The sequence below is a fragment of the Populus trichocarpa genome, chromosome 16 (assembly GCF_000002775.5).
Source record: "Populus trichocarpa isolate Nisqually-1 chromosome 16, P.trichocarpa_v4.1, whole genome shotgun sequence".
In the NCBI taxonomy this organism is placed as follows: Eukaryota; Viridiplantae; Streptophyta; class Magnoliopsida; order Malpighiales; family Salicaceae; genus Populus; species Populus trichocarpa.
In genome coordinates, this window is record NC_037300.2 from 9,384,555 (window position 1) to 9,403,400 (window position 18,846).

The 18,846-nt window shown below is 34.0% G+C and overlaps 1 protein-coding gene across 11 annotated transcripts; it reads left to right on the forward strand.

The window, feature by feature from the left end:
* The first annotated feature begins 1,287 nt into the window (after positions 1-1,287).
* LOC18106266 (serine/threonine-protein kinase CTR1) lies at positions 1,288-16,979 on the forward strand. Of its 11 annotated transcripts, none has more exons than XR_008057628.1 (17): positions 1,289-2,054; positions 3,346-3,647; positions 3,736-3,880; positions 4,109-4,212; positions 5,055-5,263; positions 12,090-12,515; positions 12,649-12,689; positions 13,498-13,566; positions 13,674-13,774; positions 13,922-14,006; positions 14,135-14,233; positions 14,984-15,052; positions 15,157-15,288; positions 16,074-16,168; positions 16,338-16,451; positions 16,560-16,627; positions 16,766-16,979. XR_008057628.1 is itself a non-coding variant. In XM_052448024.1 (16 exons), exons 1-15 carry the CDS (start codon positions 1,467-1,469, stop codon positions 16,405-16,407), a joined length of 2,535 nt encoding a protein of 844 aa, XP_052303984.1. In that variant the 5' UTR covers positions 1,289-1,466; the 3' UTR covers positions 16,408-16,451; positions 16,560-16,979. The 11 variants fall into 11 exon arrangements, 4 of the variants coding, with proteins under 4 accessions (XP_052303984.1, XP_052303983.1, XP_024443648.1 ...); XR_008057627.1 differs by having other exon boundaries at positions 1,291-2,054; positions 16,249-16,451; positions 16,560-16,661; XM_052448024.1 differs by having other exon boundaries at positions 16,560-16,979.
* The last annotated feature ends 1,867 nt before the right edge of the window (positions 16,980-18,846 follow it).

Sequence of the window (18,846 nt, forward strand, 5' to 3'; positions counted from 1 at the left end):
TTCTTTACTTCCTTCATTTTCCCTTCCTGTCTTGAGATTCATGCAATATATATCCACGGTGTTTTGTATGTGTATGCACAATATTTTCTGTTGTAGAAAAAACCCTTCAGATAACAAAAGTAGATATAATTTTTTAAGCTAAATGATAGCAAAGGAGCAATGGTGAAATTGATTTTTTTTTTAATTTCAAGTTAAACAATAAAAAAAAATCATCGATAACAAATGGTTAAATTAAGGGATAAAAATTTACATTAAACAACAATAAAAAAAAGCTTGAACGTTGTAGCTAAACCCGTTGAACCTATAATCCAGATCATGAACTCAACCGGGTCTAATAACAAAATTATTAATAAAAAGTTCTAAAAAGAGCTTAGATGTGCAAGCCTTACACACCTAGGCTTGACATATTTGTTTTTTTAATTATTTTTAAGGGGCGAACAACCTGAAAAAATCAAACAACACATCACCTGTTGATGCAGACAACATGTTATTTGTTTGACTAAATTTTATCCACCACTATGGTGGTAGAAAATCAAGGCAATTTTTTTTTACTAATTTATTTTCTAATCCATTTTTTGAAAAGAACATTTTATAAACACTCTTAGAATATCTATACTAATTTATCAATTTAGATATACTTTTTTAGACAACATTGAGATTTTAAACAATAACACCAAACTCTTTTTAACAAATGAAATTTGTGGATACCAAGATCAACTATTTTGGTAGTTAGAATTGGTGAAAACAACAATTTTCTCTTTTTACATGCGGAATCCAATGATGCTCTCTATCTCGTCTCACAATCCAGTGATTGAAAATAATAAAAATAAAGTCTTGATCCAAAATTGAATTTGAAAAAAAATTAAGGGACCAAAAGGTATAATTTTAGAAATTAGAGGATCAAATTGAACTTTTAGCGCCAACTTCAAACACACCATCTATTTTCGGTGCTTTTTTCACATTAATCCTTATTCTTTTAATTTTGTCTCCTAGTCAATAAATAAAAAGAAATTGGATATCAATTTGACAATAGAAGAACTAAATCAAGAAAAAAAAATTAAGGGATTAAAATGAAAAAATCTTAAAAAACATTGCTTGAGTTTATATTGTACTGTGATATGAATAATGTTTTACAATGTTGAACACCACCCTTCATTTTAGATTTTTTTTTTAATTTAATGTCAAGAAATTGAAATAGTAATAATTTACTTAATATTAATCATTAATTTATATGTTGAAAAATTGAAATCCCATAGCATAATTACAATTATGCCACTAAATAAACAACACCACTTTGCTTTCTCTCTCCAACAATGGAGTTCTAGAGAGAGAGATTGAAAGGGGAAAAATAGTTGAGGTTCAGTTCACCTGTACCAGACTTTGAAGTTAGTCTTTCTCTCTCTAAGATGGTGGTTTTTACTCTCTTTTAACCTCGAAAGAGAAATAAATAAATAAAAGGAATCTCCATGGAAATGCCCGGTCGAAGATCCAACAACTACATTCTCCTTAGCCAGCAGGCAGAGGAGCAACAGCAAGCACCGCCGCCATACTACGAGTCGTCGTCTCTCTCTGGTGACTCAAAAAATAACAAACTAATAATAAAGCAGCAAGAGAGAATCTTCGTGGATTGGGAGCCTGATCATAGAATAATGGGAGGAAACAGTAATCGAACTGGTTTGTATTCTTCATCGTCAGCAGCGATCGGTTTGCAAAGGCAATCGAGTTGGAGTAGTTTCGGAGAGAGTTCCTTATCAGGAGAGTATTACCCGCCGACTACTCTGTCAACCGGTGGAGTAAATGAGATTGATCAGGCGTATGGGTATGAGGATGGGAATTTTATGACGGCGGCCAGACTCCCCTCTAATGGATCCTCTGGGAAGAGTTGGGCGCAGCAAACTCAAGAAAGTTATCAGTTACAGTTGGCTTTGGCTTTGAGATTGTCGTCCGAGGCCACCTGTGCTGACGATCCTAATTTTCTCGATTCTGTTCCGGCTGAATCAGCGTTGCGCTCCTCTACCTCTAACTCGCCAGAGGCCTTGTCTCATCGATTTTGGGTATGCTTGCTAATTTATTGTTTTTTTTTCAAATAATAATAATAAAAATATATTCGTGGGATCTTATTCATATAGAAATGTTGACCTCGAGCTCTTACTTATGGATTAGATTATTTTACATAGTTTGGGTGACGAGACGAGGGAAAATTGATTTAGTTGATAACTAATGTTTGAAATCTATTCTAATCAATTGTGCATTGAAAATGAACTAATAATATGCAAGCTAGAGGTTAGAATATGTCGAAGACAAGAGGTGTTGTTTGGGATAATTTGGGGAAGAATGAAGTTTTTAATCATTTTCTGGTCTGCTCATAACAAAACCGTAGTTCTCTATCGTGAGCCTGGATCAAAACTAAAAGCTATAAAAGTGATTCGATGTGTCAAATTAAGAAATATACATGTGGACATAAGAAGCTGCCATACTTTCCTAGTTGATGAAACAACCCTTTCTTGATTAGCCCTCCTGCAAAGTCCCTTTTGCTCTAGGTGGATGATTGCATGCAATCCCTCTAATTCAGTCTTATTAATTCTCCTCAATTTGTATTTGTGGATTGAACTTGCTACTCGGAACCATACTGTACATTAACCTTGTAGGAACTAAGTAGACAACCCTTTTCGCTTTACGGTCATTCTTGCTGCAATCCAAGTAGGTTTCTTCTAACTTTAGCTTTTAGTGGATTGAAACTCAGACATAGAATTATGTTGTGTCACTGGAGGGAAGCCAAGATTGTCTTCATTTTAGCTGCTAAAGTGAAGCTTATTTTTCACTCTAGGATGGATGGAATGCAGATGGATGATATGGTGGGCCCCATAGACATTTTACTGCGAAATGAAAGAGGGGAGAGGTACCATTTATGAGTGGGTCTATTGGTGCTAGCCTACTCTACTACCAACTTTAACCTTAATCATTAGGCAAAAGGGTGAGGGTTAGTGTAATGTATTAAATCAAAACTTCTTTAGGTTAGCTGTTGTTTGCATGTCATGCTTTGTAGATTAGCATGGTTATTTTCCCTGTGTATATGGGTGCACTGGAGGCTGAAAGTCCGAAGTAACCTGGAGGTGGATGTGGGATCCAGTTTCCAAAACTTTCATTCCACTTATGGTTTTGCGTAGTAGCATCTGGCCTAGCCCAATAAGACTGTACACGTCTCTTCATTTTAGTACAGCGAACGGAAATGTCAAATATTCATAGCTCCACTTTTTATTTGGTTCCTCCTGTAGCATAATAACAAACCTTGCTTATTGGAATTCACCGTTAAAAGATGCAACTTATTAGTGTAGTGCACATCAGGTGAGTGGATGCTTATCATATTTAGACAAAATTCCCGATGGATTTTACCTAATACATGGAATGGATCCATATGTGTGGACTGTGTGCACTGATTCGCAAGAGAATGGCCGTATTCCATCAATTGAATCACTAAAGTCTGTTGATCCCAATGCTGATTCTTCAATGGAAGTGGTATTGATTGATCAACGTAGTGATCCATGCTTAAAGGAACTCCAGAATAGGGTCCATGGCATTTCTTGTAGCTGTGTAACAACAAAAGAGGTAGTTGATCAGCTGGCAAAGCTTGTTTGCAATCGGATGGGGTGAGTTCCAGTCTTTATTCATGCAAAAGTCTAAGAGGTAGCTTTTTATACAATACTTTGTTCATCATGGTCTTATTGCTATCATAAGGGGGTCAGCCAGCAGACGAGAAGATGATTTCGTTTCCATCTGGAAGGAATGCAGTGATGATCTAAAAGATTGCTTAGGATCTGTTGTGGTTCCAATAGGCAGCCTATCCAGTGGTCTATGTAGTCATAGAGCTTTACTATTCAAGGTAAGAAGGCCTTTCATATTTTTATGCAGTGATTTCTATTTTTGTTTTCAACAATTAACTAGCATTTTGCTTGCAACTTTTGCTGGAGTTGCAGTATTTTAAAATTGATAACAAGTATGATGAAGAACATTTCTCAACCCCCTCACTAAAGAGTCCTGGTTGTGAATCTGTTTATTGTTTTTCTTGGTAGCAGAGAGGGATTGATGCTAACTTATATGATTTATGTAGGTGTTAGCTGACACTATTGATTTGCCATGTCGAATTGCAAAGGGCTGTAAATATTGTAAAAGAGATGATGCTTCCTCCTGTCTTGTTCAGTTCGAGCTTGACAGGTATTTTTTTTCCAATCATCGTGGTATCTTTCTGTTATTATTTGTTGCCAATTCAACAATTTATCCAACATTGTTTAGTTGGTTTAAGTGTGAAATTAAATGAATCAAAGTTTAGTTGGTTTATTCAGAGTTATTGACATCCTCTCATTGTTGTAGATTCTTCCTTTTCTTTCTTGTGAACATAACCTTGCTTCTTCTAAGATCTATTTTAATGTTCATCCTTATTACTTGTTAACAACATTGGAGAAGATTTTTTTTAAGATTTACAAAAGTAGACACATTGCATACAAATTCAACGTAATTCATACCTCGAGTAAAGCTAAACAAAATAGTTTATATCAATAAATGTTAGATTCCTGTTGCCAGTTGATTGTTGTGGTTTATTCTCTCCTTTCTTCCTTGGGGTGGTACATGTCAAAGAATCATCTTAACCCAATAGTTTAAGCTGTTAGGTTAAGTTCTAAGATATGATTTATATTATTCTCTAACACATCCCCTTAAGTGAAAGCCCTTTGAACTTGAAACTTGCACAGACCCACACTATCTTGTGCTTAATGTTTATCAAATAAATGGAGATGGTGAGATTCGAACTCGTGACCGCTTGGTCATCAAGGCTCTGATACTATGTCAAAGAACTATCTCAACCCAATAGCTTAAACTGTTAGGTGAGGTTCCAAGATATGATTTATATTATTCCCTAACACTACAATTGGGTCATTTTTTTTTATTAATGATGCAGTCTAGATTTTTTTGGTAGTCTAGGACTCTAGGCTCTGCATATTTCATAATTACAGCTACAGTTTGTGAGTAACATCTGACAAAGTACATTTAATTCATTTCAGGGAGTATCTAGTTGACTTAGTTGGAATGCCTGGCTGTTTATGCGAACCTGATTCCTTGCTCAATGGTCCTTCTTCCATCTCAATTTCTTCACCATTGCGCTTTCCTCGAATCAAATCAGTTGAACCTACCGTTGATTTCAGGTCATTGGCCGAACAATATTTCTTGGACTGCCAATCACTTAATTTCGTATTTGATGATGCTTCAGCAGGTAAATATTTTACAAAGCAGCTACATAAACTACACAAAGTCCATATTTCCGTGACCTGTCTTTGGATGTGATTATTTCTCTTCAACATGCACTTTTTATTATCTGCCTGCATTAATGAGTATAATATGTGTTTGCCAATTGCTCATGTTGCATGCCCTTAATTGCAAACTTGAATTAATTGCCCAAAGCTATCGTTTTACGAGAATTTATTAGTTGGATTTGTATATATTTTCATTGCTGTTATCTTGGAGTCTTGCTACTAAAACTTGTAATTAGTTGATAAATTTGTTTAGAGCATTGTGTTCATGCAGGAGGTAATTATTAAATGAACATGGTTCACCATGTGAGGCTATGGATGATGCGAACCTCGTGAGTATAAATATCCAGAAACTCATAATGAAGTAGATAAACAACCCAAGAAAGTTGAAATCAAGTTTGTGATAGATAAACCTTAACCCAGAGATAACCTTGTATCCAAAAACCAAAGGTATTGAAAATTGAACTTAGACCCGTTAATTATAGAGAATCAAGAACCCGAAGTATTTGAAGACGCCACAAAGTCAGTTATACCTTGATAAGTCAAATTTGTTCTTTGTCTCAGCAAAGAGAAAAGTGTTGCATCACGTAAAACACAAGTTTATTTAAAACATTATGGCTGCTGAATTTTTGTAGCAAAAATAAAAACAATATATAGTCCTCCTTAATAACTATAATAAACTCTTATTGGGTTGCAAACCAACGGACTCAAGCTAATAATTAGCTAACACAAGCCTAATGCCTAAAACAATTATAAAACATTGATTTTGGGTCTGAACAAACTCAAACTAAAACACAAGCCCTAAACTGAATGTAAATATCCAAATAATAAAATAAAACAACAAATAAAATCTTAAAATAATTCAGAGTAATACAAAGAAATAATTCAACCAAAAAGTAATCTACCATTAAATACTCCAACCCTTCTTTTCTTGTGTAGTTAGGATAAATAAGGAATCTTTGTAAGAAAAAAAGATTTTGGAATATGAATGAATTCTTGCCACAATTGGAAATTATGATGCTGCCTATTAAAGATTCTTGTAAAATTACGAAACTAAAAAAAATAAGTTACTGAATATCCTTGCGAGAAAAAAAATCCTCTACAAATAGGAAGTTCACAAATTAAAAGATAATAAATAACAAAATTCGCATTGCATTTGTTGATATGTATTGCAAGACCTTACCAAACTTCGATTGATATGGAATTTTTAACCAATATAGAACAATATTTCTGGAAACTTCTGGTAAAATTTCAGCTCGATCCAATAATCGGATTGAGAGTTATGCTTGATAGCGTAAAACTGGACAGTAGACACAATTATGTTATAATCCAAATTTCCTTGTTCAACCTTTTCTTGGATTATATCATTCACTCTTTTCAAGATGATTCATCCTCGAATCACCAATAGGTATAATAGATGTTTTATAGGACATTTTGTTTAAGTTTTCAAAGCTCTTTTCTTGTCAACACTTGCTTCTAACAACTTTCTATGAAAATTGCATCCTTCTCTATTGTCTTTCATTCTTTCGATGTTGTTGCTCTTATCTCTTAAGCTTGGCATTCATTGAATAGTTCTTTTAACTTAACAAATTCTTGCTTTAAAACCCCAAACATACGAGATGTCTTTGCTTTCTTGAGCGAAAACCCTTATTCATTCCCTTTCTCTTGGTGAATACATGACATAAATACAAAAAAGAGATGAAAGAAAAGCAAGATATGATATAAAAACATTATGGAATAGGAATTCTAACCTAAAATTTTGAATATGAAACTATAGGTACCCCACTGATTTTAACACCAATCTCGAGAACTTCAATTTACTTACCCGAATGAATCTCCCCCTATAAACCAAAATTTGCAATCTTGTTAATTTCTTTATTTTTTTTACTCTAAATAGATATTCTGGATAGAATTAAATGTTGGACTTTTTTTTTTTTTATCAAATGATCCTTAACACAAAACTATACAATATTGAAAGAAGAGAAAATAAAACTGACTCGAAACAAGACATAAAAAAAACAGTGGATATAAAGATCCATAAACCTACAACAATGTAGATAAACAACCCAAGAAAACTGAAATTCAGGTTTAGATAGAAACCTAACCCAGAGATAACCTGTACCTAAGAATCAAAGGAAGTGGAAAAGAACTTGGATCCGTTGTTTATAGCGAAACAAGAACCCGAAGTATACAAATACGCCACAAGGTCGGTTGTATCTTGATAAGTCAGTTGTTGATCTTTGTCCTAACATTATGGTTGCTGACTTTTGTAGCAAAGAAAATAATGTATAGTCCTCCTAAATAATCATAATAGACTCTTATTGGGTTGCAAATCAATAGATCCAAGCTAATAATCAACTAACACAAGTCTAATGCCTAAAATAGTTTAAAACATTAATTTTGGATCAAAACAAAACAAAACTAAAACACAAGCCCTAAACTGAATATAAATATCCAAATAATGAAATAAAATAAAAAATAAAACCTGAAAATAATTCAGCTTAATATATAAAAATAATTCAACCCAAAAAGTAATCTGCCATTAAATATTCCAGCACTCATTTCCTTATGTAGTTAGGATAAAGAAGGAATTCTTGTAAGAAAAGATTTTGGAATATAAATGAATCTTTGCCACACTTGAAAACTATGATGTTACCCATTAAATATTCTTATAGAACTAAAAAATTCTCAAAAATAAGCCGCTGAATATTCTTGTGTTATGAGGAAATGAATCATCTTCAAATAAAAAGTTCATAAGTCAAAAGGCAACAAATAACAAAATTTGTATTGCATCTGTTGATTTGTATCGTAAGACCTTATCGAATTCCGATTGACCTGAAATTTTAACTCAATGTGGAACATCATGTGTGGAAACTCCTAATAAAATTCCAGCCCGATCCAACGGTCTGATTGAGAGTTATGTTCGATAGCGTAAAATTGGACAATAGATACAATTACACTAAAATCCAAATTTCCTCTAACCTTTTCTTGGATCATATCAATGAACTGACCATGAATGAACTAACCATGAAAGGGAAATAATCATTTTTCTAATTTCTTCTTAACAATGAGAAATATTTCTTTATAGCCATATTTATTGTTCGTTTATTTTAAAGTTGGTGATGTGGCCAAATAAGATGATATGTCCTTCCATAATTGGTTGGTCCGTGGCATGAACAAGCTCACCTAATAATTTTTCCAACTTAAATTCATGTGTACCTATCAAACCCAAAAAGTGAGCTATCATTTTTTCATTAAAATACTTAAATGTATTGGACTGAACTACCCTTCGGTAACCTACTTTACTGTAGACAAATTTTCTAATTTAATCTTCCCTTTCCCATTTTTGCAAGATCAGAAAGGTTTGTGCTCACTCTCCCTGATATTTTGTTTCCTCACTACTTTATGTCTTTACAGTATGTCAAGGGTTTTAGTTTTCTAGCTTCATAAGATTGATTTGATGGGTTTTGATATGCATGCCTTAACTGCCCTGTAACTTTGATAGCAAAGACCAAGAAGATGGTCGTGTGGTCTAATAATATCCTCTCATCTCACAACTGATTTTGGAGGAAAAGACTTGATCTTGGGTAAAGATCCAACCACTTTTGGAAGGATAGGAAACCATGTTGACTTCTCTTATGTGTATTTAAGAGACCTCCTTTACTAAAAGTTGAAATTAGGTTTTTTTTTTTAACTCATCTCTCAAAGTGTATTTAGCTTGGTAACTTAAAAACTCCAGCAGTGTTAATCTGTCATTTAAACAAATGGGTGTTTTGGTATGGAATAATTTAGTTTGGGTTCGATGGAGTGCAGAAATAATTTATAGCCCATTTTGATCATTAGAATTTCACAAGAATAGATATCAATTCTGTAGGTATTATCAAATCTCATATTTAGAACCAGCACGTCAATTAAGAATTGATTTCAACAACTTAAGAAATTGAAGATTTCCGTACATTTCAAAATCCCATTGAAAGGGATGGGATTTACTCAGATTTCCATGGTAAATGCCATTGCAAACTTCATATTCCCAAAATGCCCTCAACATTTCCTAGTATATAGTGTTTATCTTTGTCAAAAGTTAATCACATTCTCATTGGAACATCACAAACTTTCACAGTTGGCTAAAGAATGGTTGCTGATCAAATACAATTCATTGACCCAAACAAATATATTGCAAATTCATATTAGGATCCACCCAACTAGAAAATTCTCGAAGTATATATATATATATATACACAATCTCTTCTTTTATTGTTGTCATCAAAAGTTGAAGATAGGGAAAAAAAAAAAAAAATCTTCATGAAAAAGTTACATAGAGGAGAGGTGATGATAGAGGGATAATGTATAAACAAGGAGAAAACTTCAAGCAAAAAAATAAAAAATAAAAATACAGAGTCACATAGATGCATGCATAAAGCTCCATAATAGAAGATAATTGTTGATTCTTGTACAAACCTGTGGCGGTGGATAAGGAACTACTAGTTTACTTTTGTTTAGAAGCCTCCCCTATGAAAGACAATGTTTTATTTGAGAATTTATTTTTTATTTGATGGGATATTCTTAATGACATTATGGTTATACTAATTTTGTTTTTCTTTTTTAATATTTTTTAATTTAAGATTATCAAAGAACTAAATTCTACCATGTTAGTGCTGTTATGAATAGGGGAATTCAATTAGAAAAAAGAGGAATTCAATTTGGCTTATAGAAATGAATTCAATTTCAACATAGAATTGATTCCAAACATGGTGTTAATGGTCTGGTTAATTGAAAATTTTCATAAGGGTAAATTGTAAAAGGTGCTCAATGGTCGAAGTAGAGATAATCCATGAACAAATTATTTGGTGCAATTAGCCCTTGAATAAATTTGGGTACTTAATCACGTATCTTGTTAAGAAAAATTTGGTTTCCATCCAATTGGGTTAAGTGAAACACACAAGGGGCATGTGACTTATCAAAATTGGGATGGAAATCTAATTCACTTAATGGAAGGCACTGATCATATCCCTAATTTTGTCTAGAGACTATTTCTAGTTTGATCAATAACTAGGGGGTTGGACTTTTTTCTACCATTTTTATAATGGCTTATGTATTTATCTCATTCAAAATTATATCAAGAGATAACATCCAATAGTAGAAGGCAATGCATCTAGTTCCGTACCATAAGTCAATGATTTACTGCTATGTTATCTCTACGAAATTGAGCACTAAATTTCAGAATTTTCTATGGAGGCCAAAATTGTTTGCAAAACTTTGCCTTTTGGATGTCTTGAAATGTTTGGTTGCTTTGGAAATAAAAAACTTTATTGACACCTAAGAGAAGGTGCAAAAAGTACAAAAGGGCTATCAACCAGTCAATGATTCACTATGTTTTGAACTTGTTATCTCTACTTTTGAAGTCGCTTGCCAATATAAAGAATGGTTTTCCTAGGGCTTATCACCTTATCTAATTTTGGTTCGAGAATTGCATTTAACTTCAAATGGCAGTGCAGAGGTGGAGTTTTATTTATAGGGTGAAAAGCACCGTATGCAACAACTCTTCTATGGGACAAGTTGTTATTTATTAACCCTCTATCCAATTCTATTATGCAGGCCAGTTAGTTTGACTAACTACCGTTAGCTGACTCAAATAAAAGTTTTAGATAGTACCACATCAACGGTTTGTTGGAATACAAAAACATTTAATTATTAAAATTAAGAAAAACTACATAAAATATAATTCTTCAACTTTTCGTAAATATTTTAAAATACATAAAATTATTATACTAAATAAAAAACAATTTGGATAATAATAAAAAAAGAAATACCATTTTTTTATATTTTTTAACCATTAAAAAAATTATTCAATTGAAAAATGAAAAAAAAAAAGATAATTTTAAAAAATTAAGGTTAGAATCTCATATAACCACATGAGAAAAAAATAGTTTTTCATTTTGTTTTTTAAAAATGTATTTATATTTTTTTCAATTTAATATTTTATTATTTTAAAAACTTTATTATTATTTTTTTTAAATTATTTAGTTTTTCTTAATATTATTAATAATTAATATTTATTTATATTCATATAAACCATACACATGGCATGCTCTCAACGCATTTAATTTGGTAAACTGACGGTAGTTTGTCAATATAACGGACTTGTATACTGAGAAATCAATAACTACCAACTTGTCTAGTAAAAGGATTGTTGTAAACTAAAATCATGTACGGAGGCCAGTATAACCAAAATTTGAAAGTATAAGGACATTTGGTCATTTTCACCCATTATTTATATGGTTAATATGTGACAAATCTTGTAGCTAGAGGATTATTTCATTTTAAGTTTGATACATATTATTATTTATTCATTCAGTGAATTGCACCTTTTTTAGGTGTTCTAACCATGTGCTTGTCATGGAAGCTTAATATATATAGGTCATGTTGGTTTTGTTCATGTGCATTTTGTATTTCCATGTTATTGCTATTACTTCTTGTCTTTTTTCATTTCTTCAATCCAATTACTTTCATCGTATATTCTTATTGACTTCTTTGGTTCCATTACCCATATGCATGATAAACTGACTGTCAATTATACTAAATTTTGCCAAAATTTCTCCCTCTGCTAGTACCAGACATGTCTAGTTATTGAATTCCCATGTGAAACTGGTAGTTGATTTTGATGTTTCCATTTTTCTATCAAATGCAAAGTGCAAATTGGGTTTTCACACAAGTTGATACTTCCATTAGTTTTCCATGTAGAGGAGAAAATTCTGAAGCTTCCATTGCTGTTAACTGCTGTCATTGCAGGCACTGTTGATGATGGTGCAGGTCCTGGATTTGTTATGAATTCTAAACAAATTGACAGGACAGGCCCAGAAAGAAATAACCTTGTGCAATTCCCAAGTAACACCAATGAAATTTCAAAGTTACCTCGGCAACTGAAAGTTAATCATATAAGTGGCCTAGATAAAGCGTACAATCCATCCCAGAATGCTAAACAATCAATGAATGAGGTCAGAGATCCAATTCCATTAAAGAAAATCCCACCAGTTGTGCGTAGAGATATCCGGCCACTTATATCATTGTCTGATCAAAGAGTTGATGCTAGTAAAGATTCCATTTCTGAAGGTAGTCAACTGGTTTCTGGCAAAACAAGTAAAGAACTTTCACTTGATGTGGAGGATTTGGATATTCCTTGGAGTGATCTTGTTTTAAAAGAAAGAATTGGAGCAGGTATGTTTCTTGATAGAGTTGGAAAAGAAAACATGACCATGGTGTATTAGCATATCACCAATGTTTCTCTCATGCCATTATGCCAATTTTCTTGTGGAGACTGTACTTATGATGTGAATGGGTGTATTTTCAGGTTCTTTTGGAACTGTCCATCGTGCTGATTGGCATGGCTCGGTAAGTATTTAATATTTTTTTCTACAGTTACATAACAATAGAAATGGGGAAGGCATGCTTTGCATTCCAATTTGTTCTCTGGTTTGTGAATTTTGATCTCTATCTGTGATAGATTAGTGAGGATCTGTTTATATTAATTTGGGGGAGAATTTTTTTGAAGAATGGTTATTTGCTTGTTGACTTGATGGAATCTCTTGGAATAGGTAACTTACTATATACGAGACTGTTAATTTTCTGTCAAATCCAAGTTCGAAAAGAAAACACTATTTTGGCTTCATGGATGACATTTTGTACTATGTCAACTTTAGGATGCTACTCAAAAAGTTTATTATTTTATATCAGAAAGTTTGAGTCGAAGTTTATTATTGGCTTGCCTTTTTCTCATCATAGTATCTGAAGGACTGTAACAATCTCCTAACCACACAGTTCTGTGAAGTGCATGTATGGTATTATATTCAAATAATATTGCCATTCTCAAGCAAGATACCTAGGATGTATTGTTTATCACGCAATATTTTTGCATTTTTATCTTGCCAAGTTCCTGTCCTTTATCTTGTTCTAATTTTTCCTTCTATCCTTACTGATTTCTTGTTGCATTACTGTCATTCTTGCACATGTAAATAGGAGTAGTCACATTTATATATGTAGTCTTTTTTTTTGTACTCTGGAGATTTAAATGTTGTTTTCCTTTTCCTTTCATTGATTTTTCTTGAAGTCTTTTTTAAACTAATATTTTATATTCCACTGATTTGTACAGAATTTTGAATACACGCGCGCGCACACACACAAATTTATGTCTTAATTGCAGGATGTTGCTGTGAAAATTCTCATGGAGCAAGACTTTCACGCCGAACGCTTCAAGGAATTTCTGAGGGAGGTGTGTTTTATCTAGAATTGAGTGTGTTGTGCACTAAGCTTAAGAAAATTTCTGTTTACGTTTCTTGGTTTGTATTTGAACTGCCGAGTTTCTTATCTTTTGTTCAGGTTGCAATAATGAAACGCTTGCGGCATCCAAATATAGTTCTTTTTATGGGTGCCGTTACACAGCCCCCAAACTTATCCATAGTGACAGAATATTTATCAAGGTTTCGTGATGTCTTCTTAGAAACCCCTCCTATTTCTTGTATAATGTGGAGTCTACAGAGTTAAACCATTTTTTGCTTCACTTATTTGAATGTTAATTCTATCACTACTGAAGTTAAACAAATTAAATATTTTGGTTTGCACTGCAGGGGTAGCTTGTATAGGCTTTTACACAAGTCAGGTGCAAGAGAGGTGTTGGATGAAAGGCGTCGGTTGAGTATGGCTTATGATGTGGTATGGATTTGAAACTTCAATTTTTTTTTTTTGTACTCTCTTCTTTTTCTATATTTAAACTTGTTATGGGCATTCAAATCTCCTCCACTGCCTTGGATAGCTAATTGAGTTGCCATTGTTGCTCACAGGCAAAGGGTATGAATTATCTTCACAAACATAATCCTCCCATTGTCCATAGAGATCTGAAATCTCCTAATCTTTTGGTGGACAAAAAATATACAGTGAAGGTAAGGCTGATATTGCAAGTAGCAGAAAGACTACCAATTTCCCATTTTATGATTATTGAGGATGGAAACGCAATTGAATCCTGTTGCCTTTTGCAATCATGTAGTTTAATTTGTAAAGATGCAATGCCTTGGTAGGCTTTGAAGAAAATATTGTTAGACAGCTGATCTAGGTGGTTCATGTGATGTAATATTTTTCCGTACATGTTTAGATGTTACCATGTACTGGTATTGTTACTTGCTATAGTTTTTCTTTGACTATTTCTAAGTTTGTCTTGTAGAAGGAGGCCATCCTGTTCAGGATAGTCAGTTGTCTTGCTTGTAGGATGTATCACATTGGCAATGCTCGCAAAATTTTGATCATTTTGTTGACCAGTTTGAAATCAACATATTGTTAATGTCTTATACTGCATGATGAAGTTGCAAATTTTAGCACGGTGAAAAGAGTAGTAGTATCTCATTTATTTCTCACTGAAATTTCTTTAGTAAATCTAGGGATTAATGTTTTATTATTTTATGCCATGATCGGAGGGATATGTGATTCTGTTAATAAGTGAGCATATTTATGGAGGAAAATTTGTTTGGCATCTTTTATTTTCTTTGGTCAGAATAGCTTTATGTATGAGTGTGTTCTGTGGCCTCCAAAAGTTGTTTCTTTTCTTTTTTCTCCCCTGTAAGATTTCAGTTTCTTCATCGAGTACTTTACTTTGATGCATGTCCTTACCTTTTGCTCACTTTGTTTGATCAATTCAGGTTTGTGATTTTGGGCTTTCACGTTTGAAAGCAAACACATTTCTTTCATCAAAGTCAGCAGCAGGGACTGTAAGTGCAGTAACTTAACAACATGACTGGATCTTCGTTTTAAGATGGCTTGGGACACTCTTTATCAAAATATGAGCTTAACAATACTTCTTCCAATTTATTAGCCTGAGTGGATGGCACCTGAAGTTCTATGTGATGAACCATCAAATGAGAAGTCCGATGTATACAGCTTTGGTGTAATCCTGTGGGAGCTAGCAACATTGCAGCAACCTTGGAGCAATTTAAATCCAGCACAGGTTTGTGTTATGAAGTTTCATAGTTGGTTTGGAAATGATAGAATGTGAATGGAGTAAGATTATTCGTTATTGACAATTTAACTTATTAAGAAAAATCTTGGAAGTGGATATCCAGAATATTATTAGATGAGAGACAATGTCCTACAAGTACATATCTACAGTAATAATAAGTATGACTGTAACTACTAAAAGACCTCTGCCAAGGTCCTGATAAGGCCTCTCTAATTATGGGAACCATGTATTGTGTTTTTGCTTTCCTGATAAGGTCCTTGGTTGGAGAGTTGCTTTCTGATGCTCGTTTTTATGCCTAAATATCCATGCAAAATAGATACCTTTGCTTTCACGTTTCTTGGATTTTTCTGAAGTTCTATGTTAATCATAAATGAGCGTGACCTATATTGAAGGTGTCCACTCCAGGCTCCAGCAATGAGCTAAAATAGGGACCAGTTCTGTTTCTTGAGGGGTGTAGCAGCTGTTCCTGTTCTTTTATCAAAGCTTTTCCAGCTTATTTAGGAGCCAGGCTGGCTGCATGCGTGTGGTTATTGAAATTATTTCATTTAATTTTAGTGTTTGCAAGTGGCTCTGTATCATTTTGGTTATTGTGGTGGTCTGCCAGTGTGATGATGTTTTTTTATGCTTGTTTTCATCTTCTATTTTCTTTTTTATGGTTGATTCAGGTTTGGTTCCTTGGTACCTTGTTTTTTTTTTTTGCAAATACTGGTGAGGATACATTGTTTGAAATTGATTACAAGATACATATTATCGATATGGATACTATGTTGTAGGTTGTAGCGGCTGTTGGTTTCAAGGGCAAAAGGCTTGAGATTCCTCGGGATTTAAATCCTCAAGTGGTTGCATTAATTGAGTCTTGCTGGGCCAAGTAAGTTCAAAGATCTGGCTTCTTATTTCAAACCTTTTCAGTTGTATGCTATTTTCACCTCATTTTTTTTACTACTACAGTGAACCGTGGAAACGACCTTCCTTTACCAGTGTCATGGAATCTTTGAGGTCATTGATTAAACCTCCCACACCCCAACCTGGTCTTGCAGGCATGACTTTGCTTGCCTGAAGCATTGGAACATCAACAGTCTTTGTGCACATAATACAGCATTCTTTTGAGAATAGATGTTTGACAGGAATAACCACTGTTTAGATAGTCTCAGGTGAGATCCAGTTTAATACACTAACATTGAACGATGCCGGAGTAAAGTTAGCTGAGATATAACCAGGTTTTGTTGGAAAATTAAGAAAAGCTTGGAATTCTTTTATAGCAATTCATTCGTAACCACAAAGTTCGCATCTTCACTTATACGAGAACCTGGCTGGAAATTAATGATGGGTTAGCATTTGTTTCGTAATTGGATCCCTAGTGTGTAGGTTTTTTTACTAGTTCCAATATTACATTTTTGGTTGGCGTGAATTGCTGAAATCGGTGTGTTTAAAGTGCTGATACCCGTCTTTATTTGCTTGTTTGCAGAAATCATTGTTGTCCATTCTATTCCCATGGCAGCTGGGAATTCTGAATTTTATCACAACCCAAGGAATTGGATCGATATTCCAATTATCATTTCTGCTGCGACAAATATTGTTTGCCTATGGTGGGGAAATTGTATAAAGTCATAATTTTGTATGTAAAGTCTGTAACTTAAATTAGCTTTAATGAGAAGTAGCTTCATCGGCATTGCACATCATTGAGAATATGTTTTCCAAAATTGACTTTGTTCCAATCATGAAAAGGTAATGTTCAGATGCCATGAGATTTCAATATTTCACCCCACATTGCGCGAGCAGCTAAACAACACAACCAGACGAAGTGAAAGATATCTAAAAGGAGTGTTTTTCAACTTGTTTTGGCCCGAAGAATTCTTCAGTTCATGTTTTTTCTGTTATTTCTTTTCGCCCAAATTGTAAACACTCAACAAAAAAAAAAAAAAGTAAAGCTAGAGCGCTGCTAATTTTTGAATCGATAGCAACAATTTTTGCTGCTGATTTTTAAATCAGTAACGATATAGTTTTTGGCTGCTGATTTTTGAATCGATAGCGATACAGTTTTGACTGTCGATTTCTAAATTAGCAGTGACATTGTAAAACCCAACAAAAATGATTGGTATATTCTAAGAGAGAATTAAAATAGAAACTAATCTAAAATAACCCAAACACCTTATCTCATTTAAGAGGGGGTATAAATACAAGGAAAGAGAAATGACGACTCTTCCCAAAACCAGCTGTATGTGTCTAGTTGCATGCTCTTGCCCCTTTTCCTTCTTCCTAAAGAGAGTTGAACAAACCCTTGTTGCATGTGTCTTCCTTAGGCGTGAGAGAGAGAAGGGAGAGCTTGAGAGGAGGTTGAACAACTGTAGACATGGTTGGAGTAGAGGTATGGAATCGGTGGGAAGAAACCAACAGAAGGAGGAGAAATCGAGAGAAGAAGGAGGGAAAACCAGGAGAAGAAGAAAAGATATACTATCAAACTTTCCCCAAATCTACTTAGATTTGTAAGGTATGGGTCTTGTACCTCCTTTCACCTGTTCTTGTGACCCTGGAACCGAAAGGATAAGGAAAAAACCATAAGGGAATGCCTAGAATTTTTATACCAGCTGTGAAGGAAACCCAAACTAAAAGGAGGGACAAAAATGGGGCTGGAGACTTAATTCCAAAACATTTAACAAAGAAAAATGGATAGATTGAATGGACAAAACTTGGTAAAGGGTCGGTCATAACTGAATGGCTGAACAAAATGTATTATGTGATGAAATGCATGTAGATGTTGATGCTTGAAAATTATATGATTATGCTGGATTCTACGAACAAATTGTATGCTGCAACCGAAATGCATGTAGATGTCCATGCTTGAAATTGTTTGATTTTCTGGATGCTAAGAACAAATTGTGTGCTGAAACCGAAATGATGTTGATGTCCTTGCTTGAATTTTTAGATGGAAATAGGCTGCAACAAAATTTTATGACTGTCCGTGTGATAAAAATGAAATAGAATCATTATGTGTTGTAGAATTGTTATCGCTTGTGTTGTTTGATGATGAATGATGAATGGAGTGTGATTCAGTGAGTTCTATGTCCACCTTGGGTGAGAAACATTGGTAAAGGAAGCCTAGCGTAAGCCTTACGCTTGACCAAAAGGAAGAAATGAAACCAGAAACGATTCCATCGCCGTTGTCGATTTCTAAATCGGCAGCGACAGGGGTTGCGTTGATGATTTTTGAGTCGGCAGCGACTCAGTTTTCGTCAACAATTTTGATGTCAGCAACGAATCATTTTCGCTACTGAATTTTGGTGTCAACAGTGAACCAGTTTTGCTACTGAATTGTGGTGTCAGCAGTGAACCAGTTTTCATTGTCGAATTGTGGTGTCATTAGTGAACCAGTTTCGCTGAGGATTATGAGTTCTAGCAAATCAATTCGCTGACGAATCTGCGTCACTAGCGAACCAGTTTCATTGACGATTCTACGTTCCAGCGAATCAGTTCGCAAACGAATCTGCATCACTAGCGAACCAGCTTCGCTGACGATTCTGCATTCCAGCGAATCAATTCTCTAGCGAA

What these genes read in the sequence shown, in the direction of transcription:
- LOC18106266 (XM_052448022.1), top strand. Translation starts at nt 1,467, where the DNA reads ATGGAAATGCCCGGTCGAAGATCCAACAACTACATTCTCCTTAGCCAG. An exon ending in GTGCTGATTGGCATGGCTCG is followed by an intron (nt 12,690 to 13,497) that starts GTAAGTATTTAA and finishes TCTTAATTGCAG; the next exon opens with GATGTTGCTGTGAAAATTCT. An exon ending in ATTGAGTCTTGCTGGGCCAA is followed by an intron (nt 16,169 to 16,248) that starts GTAAGTTCAAAG and finishes TTACTACTACAG; the next exon opens with TGAACCGTGGAAACGACCTT.